General features: G+C 47.2%; 1 protein-coding gene across 4 annotated transcripts in view; it reads left to right on the top strand.

Annotated features, from left to right (window-relative positions):
• The window catches only part of LOC135995620 (S-adenosyl-L-methionine-dependent tRNA 4-demethylwyosine synthase TYW1-like), a 115278-nt gene that overhangs the window by 62846 nt on the left and 33897 nt on the right, over positions 1 to 18535 (top strand). For all 4 annotated transcript variants that reach the window (XM_065647071.1, XM_065647070.1, XM_065647072.1 and 1 more), the window contains exon 13: positions 892 to 1027. In XM_065647071.1, coding sequence (XP_065503143.1) covers positions 892 to 1027 — 136 coding nt within the window. The remainder of the gene's footprint in view (positions 1 to 891; positions 1028 to 18535) is intronic.

Here is an 18535-nt window from a genome sequence, read left to right as displayed (position 1 = left end):
TCTTAAACTCACTGGCTTTACCAGTGTTGTCTGTGAGCAGGGAGCTCATTTCAGATTGTTCCTCTCCATGCCCTTCATTATCCCTTTGCTAATTGCCTGCAGCATTTCTGCCTCTCCTGTGATAGCCCTGGGGTGGTAGAAGGGATCGGGCTCGACCTGGCTCTTCACACGGCAGAGGAGGTTTAATCTCTTTAGAAGCTGCCGGTGTTGGGCTCACAGCTGCTGAGCTCGCTGCTGTTATGTGACCAGAAAAACGATAAGTACTGCAGGATTGATCTGAGCTAAGAGCCTTGGAAGTGGAAGGAGAACACGTTGGGGGGTTGTGGTTGGTTTTCTTTTCTAAACAGCTTTGATTTCCCTTCAAAAAAATCATTTCACTGTGATGCCAGCTGCAGGTCAGGTAAGTTCAACATGTCCAGCAGTAGAAACTGGCTGAATTTGACTGTATTTCTATTCAACGGGATTATTTTTTCATAGGTCAGGGCAAATAGAACTTGGGGAAGGGCCTGAGCTTTACGTTTTTGAACCATGAGAGCTGTGCTGAGGAGCAGTCTTGCAGTGAACCCCTGGCAGCCTTGGGGAAGCCGTTCGGAACGTGTGACAGCTACGCTGGGGTGAAATATGTTCCAGTACAGTGAAGAAAAGATAATTAAAATGTCAGCCAAGGCGTCTGGATGTGATATTCTTAGCTTTGGGGTGTGTTATTTGTTGAAAGGGGGTTGTAATGTCTTGCTATTAAGATGATGGTCACTTGGCAGAGAGGAACAGCTGGACTTTTCCTACCAAAGCACATATAAAATGCAGGGGCTATACAGTATTTACAGGGAAAACTATCCAATTCAGCCAGTAGTCATGTCTGAAAACAGCGATTCCCTTCTTTTGTTTTCCAAGGAACCTGGAGCCGGTAACACAGCTGTATGTCAGCGTGGACGCCAGCACCAAAGAGAGCCTGAAGAGAATCGACCGGCCCCTCTTCAGGGATTTCTGGCAGCGGTTTCTGGACAGTTTAAAGGCCTTGTCTGAAAAGGTACCCCATTAAGAATGTATTTTTAAATATTTTTTTCTTCCTTCGGCACCTCACCTACTCCAAACAAAAGCAGAAGACTCGAGAGGCTTAACGCTGACCATGTTCTGGGTGTGTTAGGAGCATATTTACACATTTTGTACATTAGGATGTATAAAGTCCAGCAAGTTTAATTGGTTTTCCATGCGGGGAGAAACTTAATGACAAAAGGAGAGCAGAGTGTGTGTCAAATGGGACAGGAAACTCTGCTGTGAGGATAAGATGTTGTAAGAAATGAAGAAATTGTAAAAGAATAGATTTCCTAATGAAGCATTTATGCCAAAAGCAGTGAAGGAAAACTGGAAATTCAGGGAAGCTTAAGAGTCATAAACTCCCATGTGGCACTTAGTACTGGTTCTAAAAGGTTCCCTTGAAACTGCAGTACATAAAGGACATTAAAATGTGTGAAATGAAGTTTAGTAGCTCAATTTGCCTTCCTGCTGCATAGAAATCTGCTTATTTCTGGAAGATTTAACCAAACCGGTAAATCTGAGCGTCATGCAAGGGTGACCCTTTGCACTGTCAGTGTTTTGTAGTAGTTTGTGTTTGAGACAATGACCTGAAGGTCCATGGGATCGTGTCTGCTGCTGTCAGCTCAGAACTTAGTCTGGGTAACAGTTTTTGTAGTAATTAATGAAGCATTTGTGGTCCTAGCATCACATGAATTAACAAGAATGAGCATATCTTCCCTCCTTTATTCACTGGTACCGTGCTCTGATGGAAACAAGTGCTTCTGTTGACCGACTTGGCAGAAGTTGACATGTTACCTGCTGGGATGAGCAGACAAGAGAGACTGTTTCATTTGAATAATGAGGTTTTTCTGCCTTCTGACATGACAATGTTGGGCCATTTTCTGCCAAATTTACTTACGTTAGTCGATCAGGGAGACTTGCTGTAATTGAGTGACGCTTTTCTTCTGCAAAGGCATGTGAGTAGCTTGATCAAGGTGTTTGCGTGCGAGTGTGGTGGCTGATCTTGTTAAGCACAATCTCAGGCTAAACTCTGAGCTTAACTGAAATCAGGTGTAAACTTCCCAAGGTCTCTGTGAGGAGGCTGTGGAAGGAAGGGGAGCTAAACTATTGAAGGCAAAAATATTGAAAAAAGTCTTTTGGGAACTTGCTTTTGCCCGTCATTTCTTTCCTTCTGCCTCTCTTGACTCTGGGTAGGTTTGGTTCATCCATCGCTGTGTGTTGTCAGAAATTTCCTTGCAAAGAATTGAAGGTGAAAGCATTGGCAGGTCTGTCCATACAGCTAAAAATACTCTGGTCAAGGTGAAGAGGAGAGGAAAAAGAAACTCAACCAGCAGGTGTATTTTTCTCCTCTAAGTAACTGTGCTTTAAAGGGTCCTTGAAACACTGATAACCCAAGAGCCAATTGGTAGTTGCTCCAGTTGGTAAAACTGTTCTGCCAGCCCTTGCTCAGCTTCGTGTGGCATCATCACACGTGGGGGACAGCAAGAAGTCTTGGGGAAGCTGCTGTTTTGTAGGTTTTTCTCTTAATGTTATATATGGTTCTGGTACCCCAAAATTACATTGAACTGCTCCTGGGCAGAAGCGCCTTCTGTTTTATTTCCAAGCGCATCTCTTGGTGTTCACGGCTGATGTCGAGTACTGTTCCATAGGACTGTGATGGACAGAAGGTGCTGAAAGCTGCTGTATCTGCTGATTCTTGAGAAATACAGCTCCTGTTTTAGAAAAGCCGGGGAAGCGCTGGTGCATTGTATTGGGCAAGTGATGTTCATATATCTGGAAATAAAATACAAGTCCCATATTTTCACACTGCCTGACAAACCATCCAGGCTTATTCAGTTCTCCTGAGACTGAGACAAGCTGGTGTTGCAGCTGATATGAGTCACTGCTAATAAGAATCATGGGTAGGTTTGATCTCTGTGCATTTAAAAAATAAGTAAAAATGGGAGAAGGGAGTTATTTTAAAACCCACACGCTGTGTTTGCTGGTGTGTGTTTGGCAGAGCTGGTGTGTCTGGCCCCAGGGCTCGGTGCTGCAGGGACGGGTCCTGCTGCGAAATGGGGATAATTCAAATAAGTGAGTGGGGAAAAAGGAAGAGGAGAGTCCACAGTCCCTGGGGAGAAAGGAGTGAGGATGTCCTTTGGGGCTGTGCTCTTTCCTGCTACCAAAAACCACGCTGATTCTTGTAAAAACAGAAATGGCAGGGCCTGGGCAAAGAAATAGGTTTCAGATTGGTTGCCCTAGTGGAAGTAGCTATACTGGTAATGGATTTCACGATGTTAACTGGAATTCTGCACAAAGTTCTTGAGCCCTTACTACATAAAGGAGTGAATCAATAATGAATTGTTCCCAGTATCATTTGACAGCATCATGCAGTGTCTTGGTGATTACTTGCTACAGCGTTTTTTGATGGACGTTCAGGAAAAAAAGATAAAAATCTGTGATATTTCTTCAGCAAACAGCAAGAAACCCCCTCGTTGTCCACTGCTATTTGGAACAAGTTTCATCCTTTCGTGGAGTGATTCTCATTGAGGTGATTTTCGTGTTAAATTTTCTATGCTGAGAAATGTTTTTTTGAGAGAGGAGTTTGTTAAGCAGCATGTAGAGTCCCAGAAGGCTCCATTTGTTTCTTGTCATGTGTCGTCTTGCCCTCCAGATTAAATTGAGAGGAAAAAGACATTAACGTGTGCAATTTAGAAAGTGCCCTTTCCAAATGTCACGTCTGAGGAGTCTCGTCCTCTGACAGCCTCGAGTTCATCAGGATGATTGAGAAGTGACTCAACTGGGTAGACAAGTGCTTGGAGGAAGCACCGAGGATGTGAATCCTTGTTCTTGTCACGAGGAGGAGAAATCTCTGTTCCAGTGGTTGAAAGATGTTCCTTCCAGCTATTGCTGCTTCATAATCCTGAATCCAGATGGGAAATAAGTACAAATTAGTAATGAGGGTCCAGAAGCTCAGGAGGGAAAAGGTAGATTTTCCATCCTGTGAATTTTGTGATAAAATTGGTGCTTTTTTTCAAAAATACCATTAAGCAAACGTGCTGTCCGAGCGAGAAAACAAGGAACTGATGTTCTGTGAGATCTCAGCCAGCAGCAGCCAGACTCATGACCCATCTGTGTTTTGTCTCTGTGCTCTGCTTCCCTCAGTGTTACAAGACCTGATTCTGTAGGTTGAGAAACTTTTGAAAACTGTTATTTTTCTTGTTGTCACCCATAAATCACAAAGTGTTTTCTGAAGCAATAGGGAAGTTGCCTGAGACAAATGGGAATCCTCCACTGAGCTGCTGAGAAATTAAGTGGGGATGCAGTTTCCCAGTACGGCAGAAGTCCTCACGGATTTCTTCCCAAATGCTTTGAAAATAACTGGAGAAAAGATAGAATCACAGGATCATTTTGGTTGGAAAAGACCCCCAAGATCATCCAGTCCAACCATAACCCAGCCCTGGCACTGCCCCATGTCCCTGAGAACCTCATCTCCGTCTGTCCAACCCCTCCAGGGATGGTGACTCCACCACTGCCCTGGGCAGCCTGTTCCAATGCCCCACAGCCCTTGGGGGAAGAAATTGTTCCCCAGATCCAACCTCAACCTCCCCTGGCGCAACTTGAGGCCGTTTCCTCTGGTCCTGGCGCTTGTTCCTGGGGAGCAGAGCCCGACCCCCCCTGGCTCCAAGCTCCTTTCAGGCAGTTCAGAGATCAGAAGGTCTCCCCTCAGCTCCTGTTCTCCAGCTGAACCCCCAGCTCCCTCAGCCGCTCCCATCACACTTGTGCTCCAGCCCCTCACCAGCTCCGTTCCCTTCTCTCAACTCGCTCCAGCACCTCAAGGGCTTTCTTGGTGTGAGGGGCCCAAAACTGCCCCCAGGATTGGAGGTTTGGCCTCCCCAGCACAGGACGGTCGCTGCCCTGGGCCTGCTGGCCACACCAGTGCTGGTACCAGCCAGGATGCTGGTGGCCTCTTGGCCACCTGGGCACACCCTGGCTCATGTTCAGCCGCTGTCACCAACACCCCCAGCTCCTTTTCTGCTGAGCACCTTTCCAGCCGCTCTTCCCCAGCCTGCAGCGTTCACGGGGTTGTTGTGACCCAAGTGCAGGACCCGGCACTTGGCCTTGGTGAACCTCAGACAACTGGCCTGAGCCCAACGATCCACCCAGGCCAGACCCCTCCGTGGACCCTCCTGCCCTCCAGCAGATCCACACTCCCACCCAACCTGGTGATGGATGTACATGCCCAGTTTGTGATTCAATATGACATTGTAACATCTCCAGATGTGCTTTTTCTCCACCTGTTGAGAGAATAAGACAACTCTTAAAGCAAGTGGTTGATGTTCATGGCTTGATGAGCACTGGGGGGAAAAAGGTCCCTGGTGTCGCTCTTGTGCTCTGAGGAGCGCTCGTCCAACCTTGACACGGTGTCGCTTCTTCTGTCAGTGTCTTCTTGACTTAATCATGACAAATCCTGTCCGTTCAGCTCTATGCTGGACCTGGTAGTACTTGCTGTGCTGCCAGGCCCCAAGCAGGCCTTGCTGAGCAGCTGTAACCCTCAGAGGACACGTGCCAATGTTCTCTCCACCAGATTGGAGCCACACACAAAGCAAACGCGGGGGGAAAAAAAACCAAACAAGTTTAGGTTAATAGATGTTGTGGCACTGCAGGAACTGCTGATGAAACAAAACCTTGTCCTTCCAGGAGGGTCACAAAAAAGAAACAGTTTATTGGTGCTTTCTGGACTTCAGTTAGACTTGTGTTTTTTAGACATCATATGCAACTATTGCTTTAGATCTCAGGTAAAACCTTGCCATTTTTTTTTTCTACTTTAAGGGAATTAAGGTTTCATAGAGTAAGAAGGTCATGGCTCTGTGGGTGGGGCGTAGCAAATGCCTTTTTTTATTTTTCTCCTATTAATAAAAGGAAAATCCATAGCTCTGCTTGTCCGAGGATATCGCATTTGACAACACGTGGATTTGGGTGCCCATGGCTTTGTTCTCCTTGCTGGAAGGTGATAGAGGTGGTTTATCCAGAGAAAAGCATGAAGTATAAAGCCATGACCTTTCAAGGTCCCTTCCAACCCCAACTATTCTGTGGTTCTATGTCCTATTACCATCTTCTGTCTGCATTTGCACACTGCTCACAGGTAGTTCCCTCTCCGTTTCTGGATGATGAAGACACCAGCTTGCGTATTTAAACATTTTCAGACTTGCATCTGGTGCTGTTTGCTTTAGTCTTTTTTCTTTTTTTTCCAAGGTGATCCTTTCTTCCGAGTTCCCCTTGGCTTCTATGTGATTACAAACGTAGTGTAAATACATCGAGTTACATCTTAAGCATGTTTTAGTTCTTATTATATATGATAGTGAGAATTACTTTCATGAAATGAGCATATTTGATTTGCGTGCTGATTATTTATGTGGTCACTGGGGAAGGGGAGCTAGTTCAGAGAGGCTGGGCTGATGTTTCTGAGCTAAGTGACTTTTTAAGGAGAATTTAAATGTAAAATTTGCAACAGATGTTAGAATCAGTAATCAATTTTGCCACTATAAATTTAGAAGGATTTGACTCTTCTGCACAGTAAATGCTCTCCACCAGCTGTGTGCTTGTTTTAATGGTTTTGCTAATGAGACTTCTGGTGTAAGCCTTTAGAAATGCGATATGATGAGTGTGACAAAGGTACAATGTTTAATATTAAGTTATTGTCGCTGAAATACATCATCTTTCAGTTTAGCTTACAGCGAGCAGCAACCCAAATGAGGCTTCAGCAAGATTCTTGGCTGCAGAGGGAGGGAAATCTAATTTCTTCTGTGTGTTCCAGTACCTCTTGGCTTGCTTGCAGGCAAGAAAAGGGGGAAAAAACGTTCATAAACACACTTAACAATCAAAAATGATGTGTTATTCAAGCTGCTGGGTGTTGCTGTATCTCTTATGAAGACAGGACGGTGAGGCTGGGGGTAGACAAGGTGTCCGTGGCCCCCCAGTCAGCCTAAGGCAGAGCTGGGGGTACAATCCATGTTGTCTTAGTTCTTGTGCGATGCTTTCATAGAATGACAGAATGTCCTGAGCTGGAAGGGACCCCCAAGTATCATGGAGTCCAACTCCTGTCCCTGCACAGGACACCCCACAGGTCACCCCGTGTGTCTGAGGACGTTGTCCAGTCTCTTCTTGAACACTGTCAGGTTGGGGCCGGGACACCTCCCTGGGGAGCCTGTTCCAGTGTCCAGCACCTCTGGGTGAAGAACCTTTTCCTCATGTCCAACTGCCCCTCCCCTGGCACATCTTCCTGCCATTCCCTGGGGTCTGTCCCTGTCACAGAGAGAAGAGCTCAGCCCTGCCCCTCCTGCTCCCCTGCTGAAGCTGCAGCCCCATGAGCTCTGCCCTCGGTCTCCTCTGCTCCAGCTGAACAAACCCAGGGACTTCAGCCGCTCCTCATACGACTTCCCCTCCAAACCCTTCACCAGCTTCGCAGCCTCCTCTGGACATTCTCCAGTAGCTCTATCTCCTTCTGGGTCTCCAGCCCTGCACACAGTGAATGCTCCAGGTGAGGCCACCCCAGCGCAAAGCAGAGCGGGACAATCCCCTCCCTGCCCGGCTGGCCCTGCTGTGCTGGATGCACCAGGACACGGGTCTCTCTTGGCTCCAGGGACACTGGTGGCTCATGTTCAACTTGCCATCGACCAGAACCCCCAGGTCCCTCTCCGCAGAGCTGCTCTCCAGCATCTCGTCCCCCAGTCTGTCTGTACAGCCGGGGTTGTCTCAGGTGTAAGATCCAGCACTTGCCCTTGTTGAACTTCATGTGGCTGGTGATTGCCCAGTTCTCCAGTTTGTCCAGGTTCCTCTGCAGGGCCTCTCTGCCCTCTGGAGTGTTGACAGCTCCTCTCAATTCTGTGTCGTCAGCAAACTTGCTAAGCAATCTCTCAAGTCCTGAGTCTAAGTCTTTTATAAAGACAGTGAAGAGCGCTGGACCCGAGATGGATCCCTGCAGAACCTTTGTCCATTATCCCACATCAGTCCCCTCCTCATCTCTGCCTGGTGCTCTGGGGTAGCCAGGCCTGGGGGCCGTTGATTTGCTGCTGTTCTTGCCGGGGGAGCAGTTCTGCTGCATAGAGGCTCCCCGGCTGCCACCCTCTTCGTTGGGAGAAGGTATTTCTCCTCCTTCCCACGTCTTTCGGACATGGGCTCTGACCTATGAAGCGTAAATGGGAGAAACAGAGGGTCCTCCTCCTCCTCTTCCAAGTTCTCTCTCCCTCCTTAATTAGCACACATTATTTAGCTTGCCTAACTTATCTGCTACTTAACGTTTACGAAGCATTTGCTGTTCTTGCTCTTTGTTAAACATGATCTTTCTTTTGCCTTGAGCTCTTCCTAGAGGCTGCATGAGAGATGCCAGACTTGGATTTTAGAGAACTTGGTTCAAACCTGTCTCTGTTCCCCCTTCCAACCCTTCTGTGACTTATTAACCCCATCAGTAGCAAAGGGCTGATGTGTCCCCTGGGGCTTGGCTCTGGGAGCCACAAGTACCCCAGCTCTGTGCTCCTGGGGACATCATCTCTCATTTTCCTTCTCTTTGTGAAACAGGGCAGTAGTCTTCATGTCAAAGCACCCCGGGAAGACAGAGCATGTGTATATTTTTATGCGAACTCTTAAAAATGAAAGAGCAAGCCTAAAATTCTGCTTGTGGCAACCAGGCAAAGGAAACGCTTTATTTTAAAACATATTTTTATTTAAGCTTATAAAGCTGAAGTAACTGGGCAGAATGCCATAGGTGGGGATTGTGCAGAGCATTGCATAATAATATTCCATTCTGCTAAATGCATTAGCTGTTGGATTTCTCTACTCACTGACCTGTTATCAGTGGCTCTAGCATGATGATTCAGATAAGAAGCTTTTATTGGGTTCATTGGATCTATTCATTTGGCACTTCAGGGAAGATAATTTGACAAAGCATCTGCAAGAGTCATCTGTTTTCTCATCTCGGACAGCGAGTGTATAATTGAGGCGAAAACACTGCAAACAAGAAAATGGATTTTATGGGGATGTGGTCACAGGTTGGGTGGTCCTCTGAAGCAGAGGGAACGTACACATGGACTTGTGCAAGGTAAATAAAATGAGGAAGATTTCCTGCTGTGGAGGGGGTGAGGAATCTTCTGGTAAGAGGTCAGTTACGATGGACTGAGTAGTGCAGGGGTGTTTGGGTGACAGAGGCTGGGCTGCTGGGTCTGGCCTTCAGGAGCAGCTGGAGGAGCACATGGAGCACACGGCCTTGGTGTCTCAGGGCTGTTCAGTGTTGTGTGGGCTCTGGGAAGGTTCTCCAGGGCGACATCTCCGGGGCCCCCAAGGCGAGATCAAGTGTGCTCAGCACAAACTGCTGGTGAAGGCGATTTGGCCTTATGTAGCTGGTTTGGAGCTGAGAAGCACTTGGTCTTTTCTTCCAGTTCTCCTTTAGGGCAGGATCCTGCAGCAGGTCGGTGGCAACAGAGCTCAGGGAATGGCTGTGTCTTCAATGCTCTGCTTCTCAGTGATCTTCCTCAGCTCCCATTTCATTTTCTTTGGGTTACCCGAGTGCCAGCGAGAGCAGAATCTGACCCTAAACTTCCTTTGTCAGATTGACTTTTGGCAATAACCCAGCTCACGCAAAGAAGTGCTGGTTTTCCATGTTGCCTGCAGACATTTGTGCCTTGGCCTGGTTCCCTTGTATGGCTGTCTGCCCCAAAAAACCCAAAGGGAGCTGGTCGTTTGAGTTGGGTGTTTGTAATTTCGGACACTTGCTGGTGGGTGTAAGCGCTGCATGTGATGGGTGGGGTGGTCTGTGACCTCCCAATCTGCGTGTCCCATCTGTTGTTTCTGTAGCTGCTGGAATTACCCGTCTGGAACCTTGTTGACTTGCAAGTTGTGCGACTGAGAGCCAAGTCCTGCATTTTCTCCTTGGATGAAACTGCCGTTAGATTTGCCAATGTCAGAAATGCAGGAATTACAACACGTGGATTCGGACTCTCCTCTGAAGCTGCAAAGTCACTTTCATATAAATCTGTGGAGTTTATTGTCTTGTACATACTTGAATACAGAAAGTCGGTAATTGGAAACAGTGACAAAAGGTTAAAGCAAACTAGCAAATCAAAGGTGACTTGTTTTTAATTTTTTACACAATTAAGGCCTTTGTGATGGGTGAGCTTGGCTTCTCTCAGGTTTGTTCATCCATTTCATTTTCTAAGTGCAATAGTCGGGTGCAATTAATGTGCTGGCTAATTTGGGGATCTCCTTTTCTTGTTATCCCAGAAGAGCACTTGGCTGCTCGTAAATCTGTTTGGTGGAGTAAATGATATTAGATGGGCTGTAAATTATCTCCTCTAACTGCTTAGCTGTAAAAACAGAGTAATGTGGAGAGTATAGGTAGTGATGAGCCCTGGAACTGGAGAGCTGATGATCCATAGCGCGAATGCAACTGTTTACAGACCTGTAAAAATGTGTGTTTGCTTCATTGCATTTATTTCATTCTGGCTTTGTGTTGAAATTTGCCTTAATGCTGAGGAGCCTCATGTCCCCGTAGGGCTCTTCCGAAGAGTCCAGCCTGCTGTGGAAGCAGGATGATTTGAAGTTTGGATTACTTCTACAATCTGTTTTAAGAGATTCAATCTCTTTTTTTCTTTACCTTGCCTTGAAGGTCCCTTCCAACCCAAACTGTTCTATGATTCTATGAAATTTAGGGACAGCTCCTTTGCAATCAGAAGTGCTGCTTGCCCCGTGAGCTGCCAGCCCGCGACCTCTCCAGACGCTTCTCCATAACGCCGGTGCGCGAGACTGGGGTAACTGGGGTAACTGGGGGGGAAACAACTTTGTCAGCAGATGGAAATGATGGGGCAGGGGCAGAGGAATCCACATGTCACTGCCTGCTCTGGAGTGGTGAAACTCTACAGATTTTCCTAGAGCATATCTGTAGGGAGGAATCCTCTGAAGTGTTGGGAACAGAAAGGAGTCTGGCTTCTTGAGGCTACAGCTTGGAGGGGAACTGCTCAAAATTAATATCTCAGCATGGGTGTCAGAGGATGCAGCAGACTCTGTTCAGTGATGCCCAACGCCAGGGTGAGGGGCAGCGGGCACAGACTGAAACACAGGAGGCTCCATGTGAACACGAGGAGAAACTTGTTTGCTGGGAGGTGCCAGAGCCTGGAGCAGGCTGCCCAGAGCGGGTGTGGAGTCTCCTGCTCTGGAGACATTCAAACCCGCCTGGCCCGACCTGTGTGATCTGCTCTGGTGACCCTGCGTGAGCAGGGCTGGGCTGGGGATCCACAGAGGGCCCTGCAACCCAACCAGCCTGGGGTTCTCTCAAGAGCCAGATACAAAGCCTGTGCACCCAAACACTGGGGTAGGTGCCGGTGAGGGGTATTTGGAGGGGGCTGAGCAGCAGCCCCTGGCAAATGGCTGTTTTGCAGCAGGATTGATCTCCAGCCCCCAAGCGTGTTGCCGAACATTGTCCAGGGGCTGCGTTCACAAACCTGCCAGTGTGGAGCATCATTCCATGTGTGATCGGGTGGGGAATGTCCCCTCTCCTTGTGTCACCTCCTGGCACATCTCGCTCTGCCCCCGCCCCAGGCAGGAGTGTTCTCAGTCCCCAGCTCAAGCCAGAGCTCAACTGTTTAATAAGATGGGCACTTAAAACGCCTAAAACCTGTTTACCTTTCCAGAATGTTTGTTGCTTTAGAGCCAAACTCCTGAGTTAGGCCTTTACAAGAGCAGTAATCTTGCAAGGATTGTTTAATCAATAAGAGAGAAATTTATTTCAGACTCCTTGTTTATGTTGTTCTTTGTTAAACAAAATGGGGAGGATTTTCAGCAAATTGTGGTGGGGCTTTTGGTTCTATTTTTGGGTAATTTGGACAAAACCCAGAAGAAAAATGTTATAAATCCTTTGCTTCGCAGACTGTGAGAGTGATTTTTTTTTTTTTTTAATGAGATAATTATGTTTTTATGGCAGATTAATCTCTGCTTTCATTGTTTGACTCTTGAAGTTACATTGCTGGTTTGTTGTTTTGTGAGATAACGAGTGTCAGTTTATTCTCTTAAATACAGCAGTGGTTTCCCAGCCTTTGGCGAGCCTGTGCTTGGTGTGTCCGTGTCCGCATCGCTGCCGGCTGCAGAAGTGCTGACATCCTGTCAAATCATGGATTCTCTTTTTACCTTACAGACATGATGTCTCTTCATTTTTTATTGTGATGCAATCGCTCACTTAAAGCATCATTATTACAGGATCATTTAAAATGCAGTTTATTCTTCCTTCCTGTATCCCCCATTGCTGAGTAAAAAGCACTGAGTTTGAGGAATATTCTTCTAGAGCGCTGCCAAATTTCAGTGGGATTTTGTTTTCCTGGCTGAAATTTCCAGCTTCAGAGGCCCGTAAGGCACCATCCAAGTCTTTTGGCTGAGTGTATAAATAACTGCTGGGATGGCTTAAAACTACTCAACACCTGGCAGCTGCCGTGGGACAGACTGGGCTCCTCCGCTGGATCCAAAGAGACTTTGGTGAATGTTCAGTTCGTTCTATAGCCAGAAGCGTTTGGCTAAAGTTGGGCTCTGTTTTTAAACTGCTTGTATCACTCTCGTTTTCTTTTTTTTGCTCAGAGACTGCCATTCAAGTTTGTTTCCTGATCTGTGTGTTAAAATATTTCACACGTAGCTGTTAGAAGCAGAGTTTCCTCCTTGTCCCCTGCTTTGGGGCTCTTCTCCTTGTCCCACTCTTTGGGGTTCCCCTCTTTGTCTGTAGTTTGTTCTTAATATCTCTGGATATTCTTGCATTTCTCTGCTGGGGTTATAATTGTGCACTATCAGGTGAGGCATTTGACACAGTGCCTCTCCAGGCCCGTCACTCCAGGTTACCCTCGTCTTTGGCCACACAGCCAAGCCTGAGATGTCGAGTCACGGAGCCAGAGGGACACGAGAGGTGGAGCTGTAACTGGGACTCGTGGCTCTTCTGGGGAATGTGAAACCAAAGGAGTCTGTGGGAAGTCAAGAGGGTGGTTTTGGCTCTTCCCCATCACAAGACTGACTCTGAAAGCCAACTGTGGCCTTTCAGTACTTAAAAGGGGCCGATAAGAAAGATGGGGACAGATTTTTAGCAGGGCCTGTTGCAACAGGACAAGGGGTGATGGTTTTAAACTAAAGGAGGGAGGTTCAGGCTGGACATGAGGAAGGAATTGTTGCCCCTGAGGGTGGTGAGAGCCTGGCCCAGGTTGGCCAGAGAGGTGGTGGCTGAACCATCCCTGGAGACATCCCAGGCCAGGCTGGACCCAAACTGTTCTATGATTCTTTTCCCCACACATATAATCACAGAATAGTTTGGGTTGGAGGGCCCTCCCCAGCTCCCCCAGTGCCCCCCCTGCCATGAGCAGGGACATCTGCACCAGCTCAGGTTGCTCAGAGCCCCGTCCAGCCTGGCCTGGGATGTCTCCAGGGATGGTTCATCCACCACCTCTCTGGCCAACCTGGGCCAGGCTCTCACCACCCTCAGGGGCAACAATTCCTTCCTCATGTCTGGCCTGACATGACCAGACACGAGTCTGTCTGCCCCGTCCTGTGACCTTGCACGCAAGGCACTGGCCCAGATGAAAGTGGAGGAGCCTCCTCAGCTTTCAGCGAAACCATTTTTATGGTCCGATCAGAGCAAGTCAGCGATTCTCTTGAATTTTGTGCCTCTTTGAAGGGGCTGTTTCGCAGACGGGATGGAGCCAAGGTGGCCGAGCTCCTCTGCTCATCCTCACTTTGTCTTGAAAAGCGGCAGCTGGAGCTGGACAGAGTCCTTGTCACTTGGTGCCCGTGTGGCAGGTCCCTGCTGCTGCCGCAGCTGCTGCCGTGCTTAATTGGGAGCTTAATTCCACACCCCCATGGAAAAGGTCCTGATCTCGCCTATATTTGGGAACCTCCACAGGAGCAGCCCCTGTCAAGCTTCTGCTCTAAGTCCTTGCAAAGTCAGTGGGATCTGGACACAAACCTGGAGCGTTGCTGAAGCTTTTGTCCTGGTGAAAAGGGCTTTTGAGTTTCACGCGTTCACTTTCTGCTCTGATTTGAGCCTGTCTTGGGCACAGGGCTCAGTGGGAACACTACCCAGGCTCATCCTAATGCTTTTCCTGGCTGTTCAGTGCTAAACATACTCTTATTTCCCCAGAAAACGAAATATCATCAGGCTGTGTGGTCTGTTTAACAGCAAGCTTGAAGTGTGGGGTTTTTTTTTCTGATACGTTCTGTTTTAGTGCTATTCTATTTTAAGTTACATTGCGTTGGGCTTTTTTTCCCCCTTGGTATAAATTCTATATGATAATTCCTTGAAACTGCCCTAGAAATAGCAAAAAGAAATAAATAATCGCTGGAATATTGTTGATGCTGATTTACAAGAGTAAGTGTATTATTATAAAAACAAGTTCATGGAAAAGGGATAAGGAGCACTCGTGGCTCTGGATTTACTTAAGAACGTTTTTAGGTCTCTGAACAAAGCTGTTCCTGTACTTTGTTTTATTTCTGGAGATTTTTAACTATATAAACAGATTAATCTCTACTGAGGTGTGAAGCAATAAAGTAGATGACAAGCAATAGGTGGCGAGTACAGGAGGAATGATTGTGGAGGGGAGTGTGACTTAGGATGCTGGTTTAGGGAGGTAAGATAATGAAATTTGATTTATTCTCCTTGGTTCCTGGTCTGGATCGCTTATTCTTGTGCTGTGTACATCAGCAGGACTGCTCACAGCCTGAGGGGCTTTTCTGGTTTAAAAGTCCGGCTTGGGAATTAGTGCTGATGTGCTTGTCTCCAGGATTTTCTTTTTATTTCGAGGCAGAATTTCAGAGCTGGTCAATACAAACCGATTTTGTATGATATGAGAACAGTTATGTTGACTGATTCCTGTCTTTAAAAAAACCTGGTGCCAACCAGAATTCCGACTTTCATGTTTTTGTAATTATTATTCATGACAGTTTTTTTTATCTTATTTTCAAGGCTCTGGAAGAGTTAAGAAACTTTATATGGCTTGCAGACTTGGCATCTCAGAATAGTACTCTATAGAGACAATTTTGTTTCTTATACAAGTAAACTGAAACTGAAAAAATTACCATCTGCTTTGTTCTTTGGCCTCTAAGGGGACTGACTTGGGCTCCAGGTGTCACGATGAGATGTAGGACCAGCCCCTCGTCGTTTGGACACGTGCACCTTGTAACTGGCTTTGTTACCTGAGTCTCTTGCAGACAACAGGAAGGGGTTTTGTATGAAAAGATAGTCCGAGGTTTGGGTTTGGTTTGTGGTTTTTTGAAGAAGGGGGTGGTGATGAGGTTGGTTTTCTCCCCCGTCCTGGGGATGACATGGGGACAACTTGTGCTGTCGGGTCCTGGCAAAGACCGAGGACTTTGGTGCTGATCTGCAGGGAGATGCTGGGGCTGAGCAGCAAGTATTCTAGCAGTAAAATCAAAGTTCTGAGCTCTGCTCTCGTTATACAGCAGAGCAGCTCACGTATTAATTATCCTATGGTAATATGCACCTTTTTAGCAATGAAGACAAAGCCTCAACTTGCTTTAAGCTGATGTATTAATAGCAAATGCTTGAACAATGTATGTTTTCAGTAGATACCTACGCAGCATAAGCTATTCAGGTTTTTTTGCGTTAATGACTGTATTAGCCTGAAGAAAGGGAGCTGAAAACTTTTATGCTCTGTGCTGAGTTAATCTTTGAAGGAAAAAAAAAAAATCCTCCTTTGCTGTGCAAATCTGCTCTCAGGTGTTTGCAATGTGACTTTTTGGAGGACGTCACCTCTTCAGTGCCTGCGTTCAGGGCTGGTTGTGCGGTGATGGATGAGCCCGAATGAAGCGGGGAGCCCTTTATTTAAGGGGAAGGGTCCTGGCTGCCAAAAGAATAGATTAATCTGGCATCTTTTCAAGGGCATGGAGTCGTTCCCTGATGATGTTCTCCTAGAGCTGACGGGTGTCACGGCTCCTCGGCGAAGCTTCTGGGGACCCGGAGGCTCAGCAGGGATGGATTCAGGAGAGGCAGGAGTGATCTCTAGATCTCAAAAATGATCACAGGGCCACAGAAATGATCCGACGCTGGAACAGCTCTGCTGGGAGGACAGGCTGAGAGAGTTGGGGTGTTCAGCTGGAGAAGAGAAGCTCCGGAGAGACCTTAGTGTGGCCTTTTTGTACTTAAAAGGGACTCATAAGAAGGATAGGGACAGACTTTTGAGCAGGGCCTCTTGCAACAGGACAAGGGGGCTGAAGTCCCTGGGTTTGTTCAGCTGGAGCAGAGGAGACCGAGGGCAGAGCTCATGGGGCTGCAGCTTCAGCAGGGGAGCAGGAGGGGCAGGGCTGAGCTCTTCTCTCTGTGACAGTGACAGACCCCAGGGAATGGCAGGAAGATGTGCCAGGGGAGGGGCAGTTGGACATGAGGAAAAGGTTCTTCACCCAGAGGTGCTGGACACTGGAACAGGCTCCCCAGGGAGGTGTCCCGGCCCCAACCTGACAGTGTTCAAGAAGAGATTGGACAACGTCCTCAGACACACGGGGTGACCTGTGGGGTGTCCTGTGCAGGGACAGGAGTTGGACTCCATGATCCTTGTGGGTCTTTCCAACTCAAGACGTTCTACGATTCTTTTAAACTAAAGGAGGGAGATTCAGGCTGGACATGAGGAAGAAATTGTTGCCCCCGAGGGTGGTGAGAGCCTGTCCCAGGTTGGCCAGAGAGGTGGTGGATGAACCATCCCTGGAGACATCCCAGGCCAGGCTGGACGGGGCTCTGAGCAACCTGAGCTGGTGCAGATGTCCCTGCTCATGGCAGGGGGGGCACTGGGGGAGCGGGGAAGGGCCCTGCAACCCAAACCATTCTATTATTCTCTGATCTCCAGTCCTCTTACAGAGACTCTGTCTCCAGCCTGAACTAGAAGGGTTTAGAAATCTGTGAAACTTGGAGTGTGGTGGCATTTGAGATTTCCTTTTGCTGTGTTCTGGATCTTTTATCCTCTGTAGGGTTTTATGCATAAAGATGCATATTATTGAATATGGTGAATAGATACTTGGCTGCAGGGTGGTATGGTTTTTTTTTTTCCTGATCTCATCCCTGTGACAAGTAATTTCCAAGTGTGAAAATTGCTTTGATATCTTTATTCAGGACTTGCTCACTTTGTAAGGCGTTGCATAACCTGGAGAAGAGACCCGGGTTGAGTTTTTGGAGCGGACCGACGGCTTCTCCCTCCGCAGGGCTGTTGTTCGGCAAGGGCAGCTCGCCCAGCGCTGCCATGGAAGACGAGGGGACCTGCCAGGAGCACCGGTGTGGGATTGCACATGCATTTCAGATTTTAGGCTGGTTTGTATCGTGATCAGAGCAAGTCCTTTCCAGCCGGGAAGCTCTGAAGATGTGTTATGAAGTCAGTTTACAAGTTGAGCCTTTTGTTGAAGGGAATAGGAAATACTAATGAAACTAAGCAGCTGGCTTTTGAAGTGGCTTCTTATTCTTCATCTAATACTTGCAGAGGATTTGTCAAGTTGTGTGAAAGGAACAGCAATTTTTGTTTAGAGTCTGCACTACAATTTCTTCTCCCCCAAGAGTGCTTTTTCCATTTAAGCAAAGCAATGTTTCTGTCGACATTATTGCTTTTGTTACTCGAGCTTCATTAGCTGCAAAATATGGATTTATGTTGAGTCGTCTGTGAGCGAAGTGTCATTTTTCCAGCAATAAAATTATTTTATCTCTATCTAAGAAAGGTATATGAGTGGTGAGGATATCTGGCGTTGAGCTAGTGAGTAGAAATAATGGGGTTTGGTTTTTTTTCCAGAGAGTAGGACACTTGTTCTTCTTTGTCAACAGAGCAAGTTAAAGTGACACAGTCCAAGGTGAGGGTCTTGCGTGGTGAGGAGGAGGTTTGTCTACTTTTTGCCCTTTGTCACAGTCCTTTGCAATCTCGTGAGGTCCAGTCCTGCTCCCAGCAGGAGAAACTGGAGAAAGGCGATGCCTCCCAAACCCAACCAAACTTGTATTGATCCATCAATCCCTCAACCTGCTCTTTGCAGCACGGTTGACGTGTTCACCCCTCCCTCTTCCTCCTGAGATAACACCCGGGATGTTTTATGAAGAATAATTATATTTCATCTATGAAAAGATGAATATTGAGGAGGAGGGAATTAAAAAGAAATGATAAAAAAAAAAAGCACCCCAATCCCTCTTGGTTATTGAAGCAAGAAGGGAGCACTTTGTCAAACTGACATGTGAATCTTTTATTAACATTTTCTGGGCCAGAGGAGCAGCGTCGCCTCGTGGGCTCCGTCTGAGGGGTGTTCGGTGGTTTGGCCACCGGCACAATATGCGCATGCAGAAAATATTCATTTGTGAGTGTTACAGGACTAGGACAATTTTGGGATGGTTTCAAAGGAAAATGTAACCGCCTTGGAAATGGGCAGAAACTTCCGTGCTGCTGCACTCTGCACCAGGCTCAGCTCGCTCTGTTCAGTTTATTTTTTCCCTTATTCTGGCATTCAAAGGGTGCAATGCTTTTTGGGGTAG

This window comes from Caloenas nicobarica, chromosome 17 (assembly GCF_036013445.1).
Source record: "Caloenas nicobarica isolate bCalNic1 chromosome 17, bCalNic1.hap1, whole genome shotgun sequence".
Lineage (NCBI taxonomy): Eukaryota > Metazoa > Chordata > Aves > Columbiformes > Columbidae > Caloenas > Caloenas nicobarica.
Note: the sequence above shows the minus strand (reverse complement) of the source record. Positions and strands in the feature narration are given on the sequence as shown.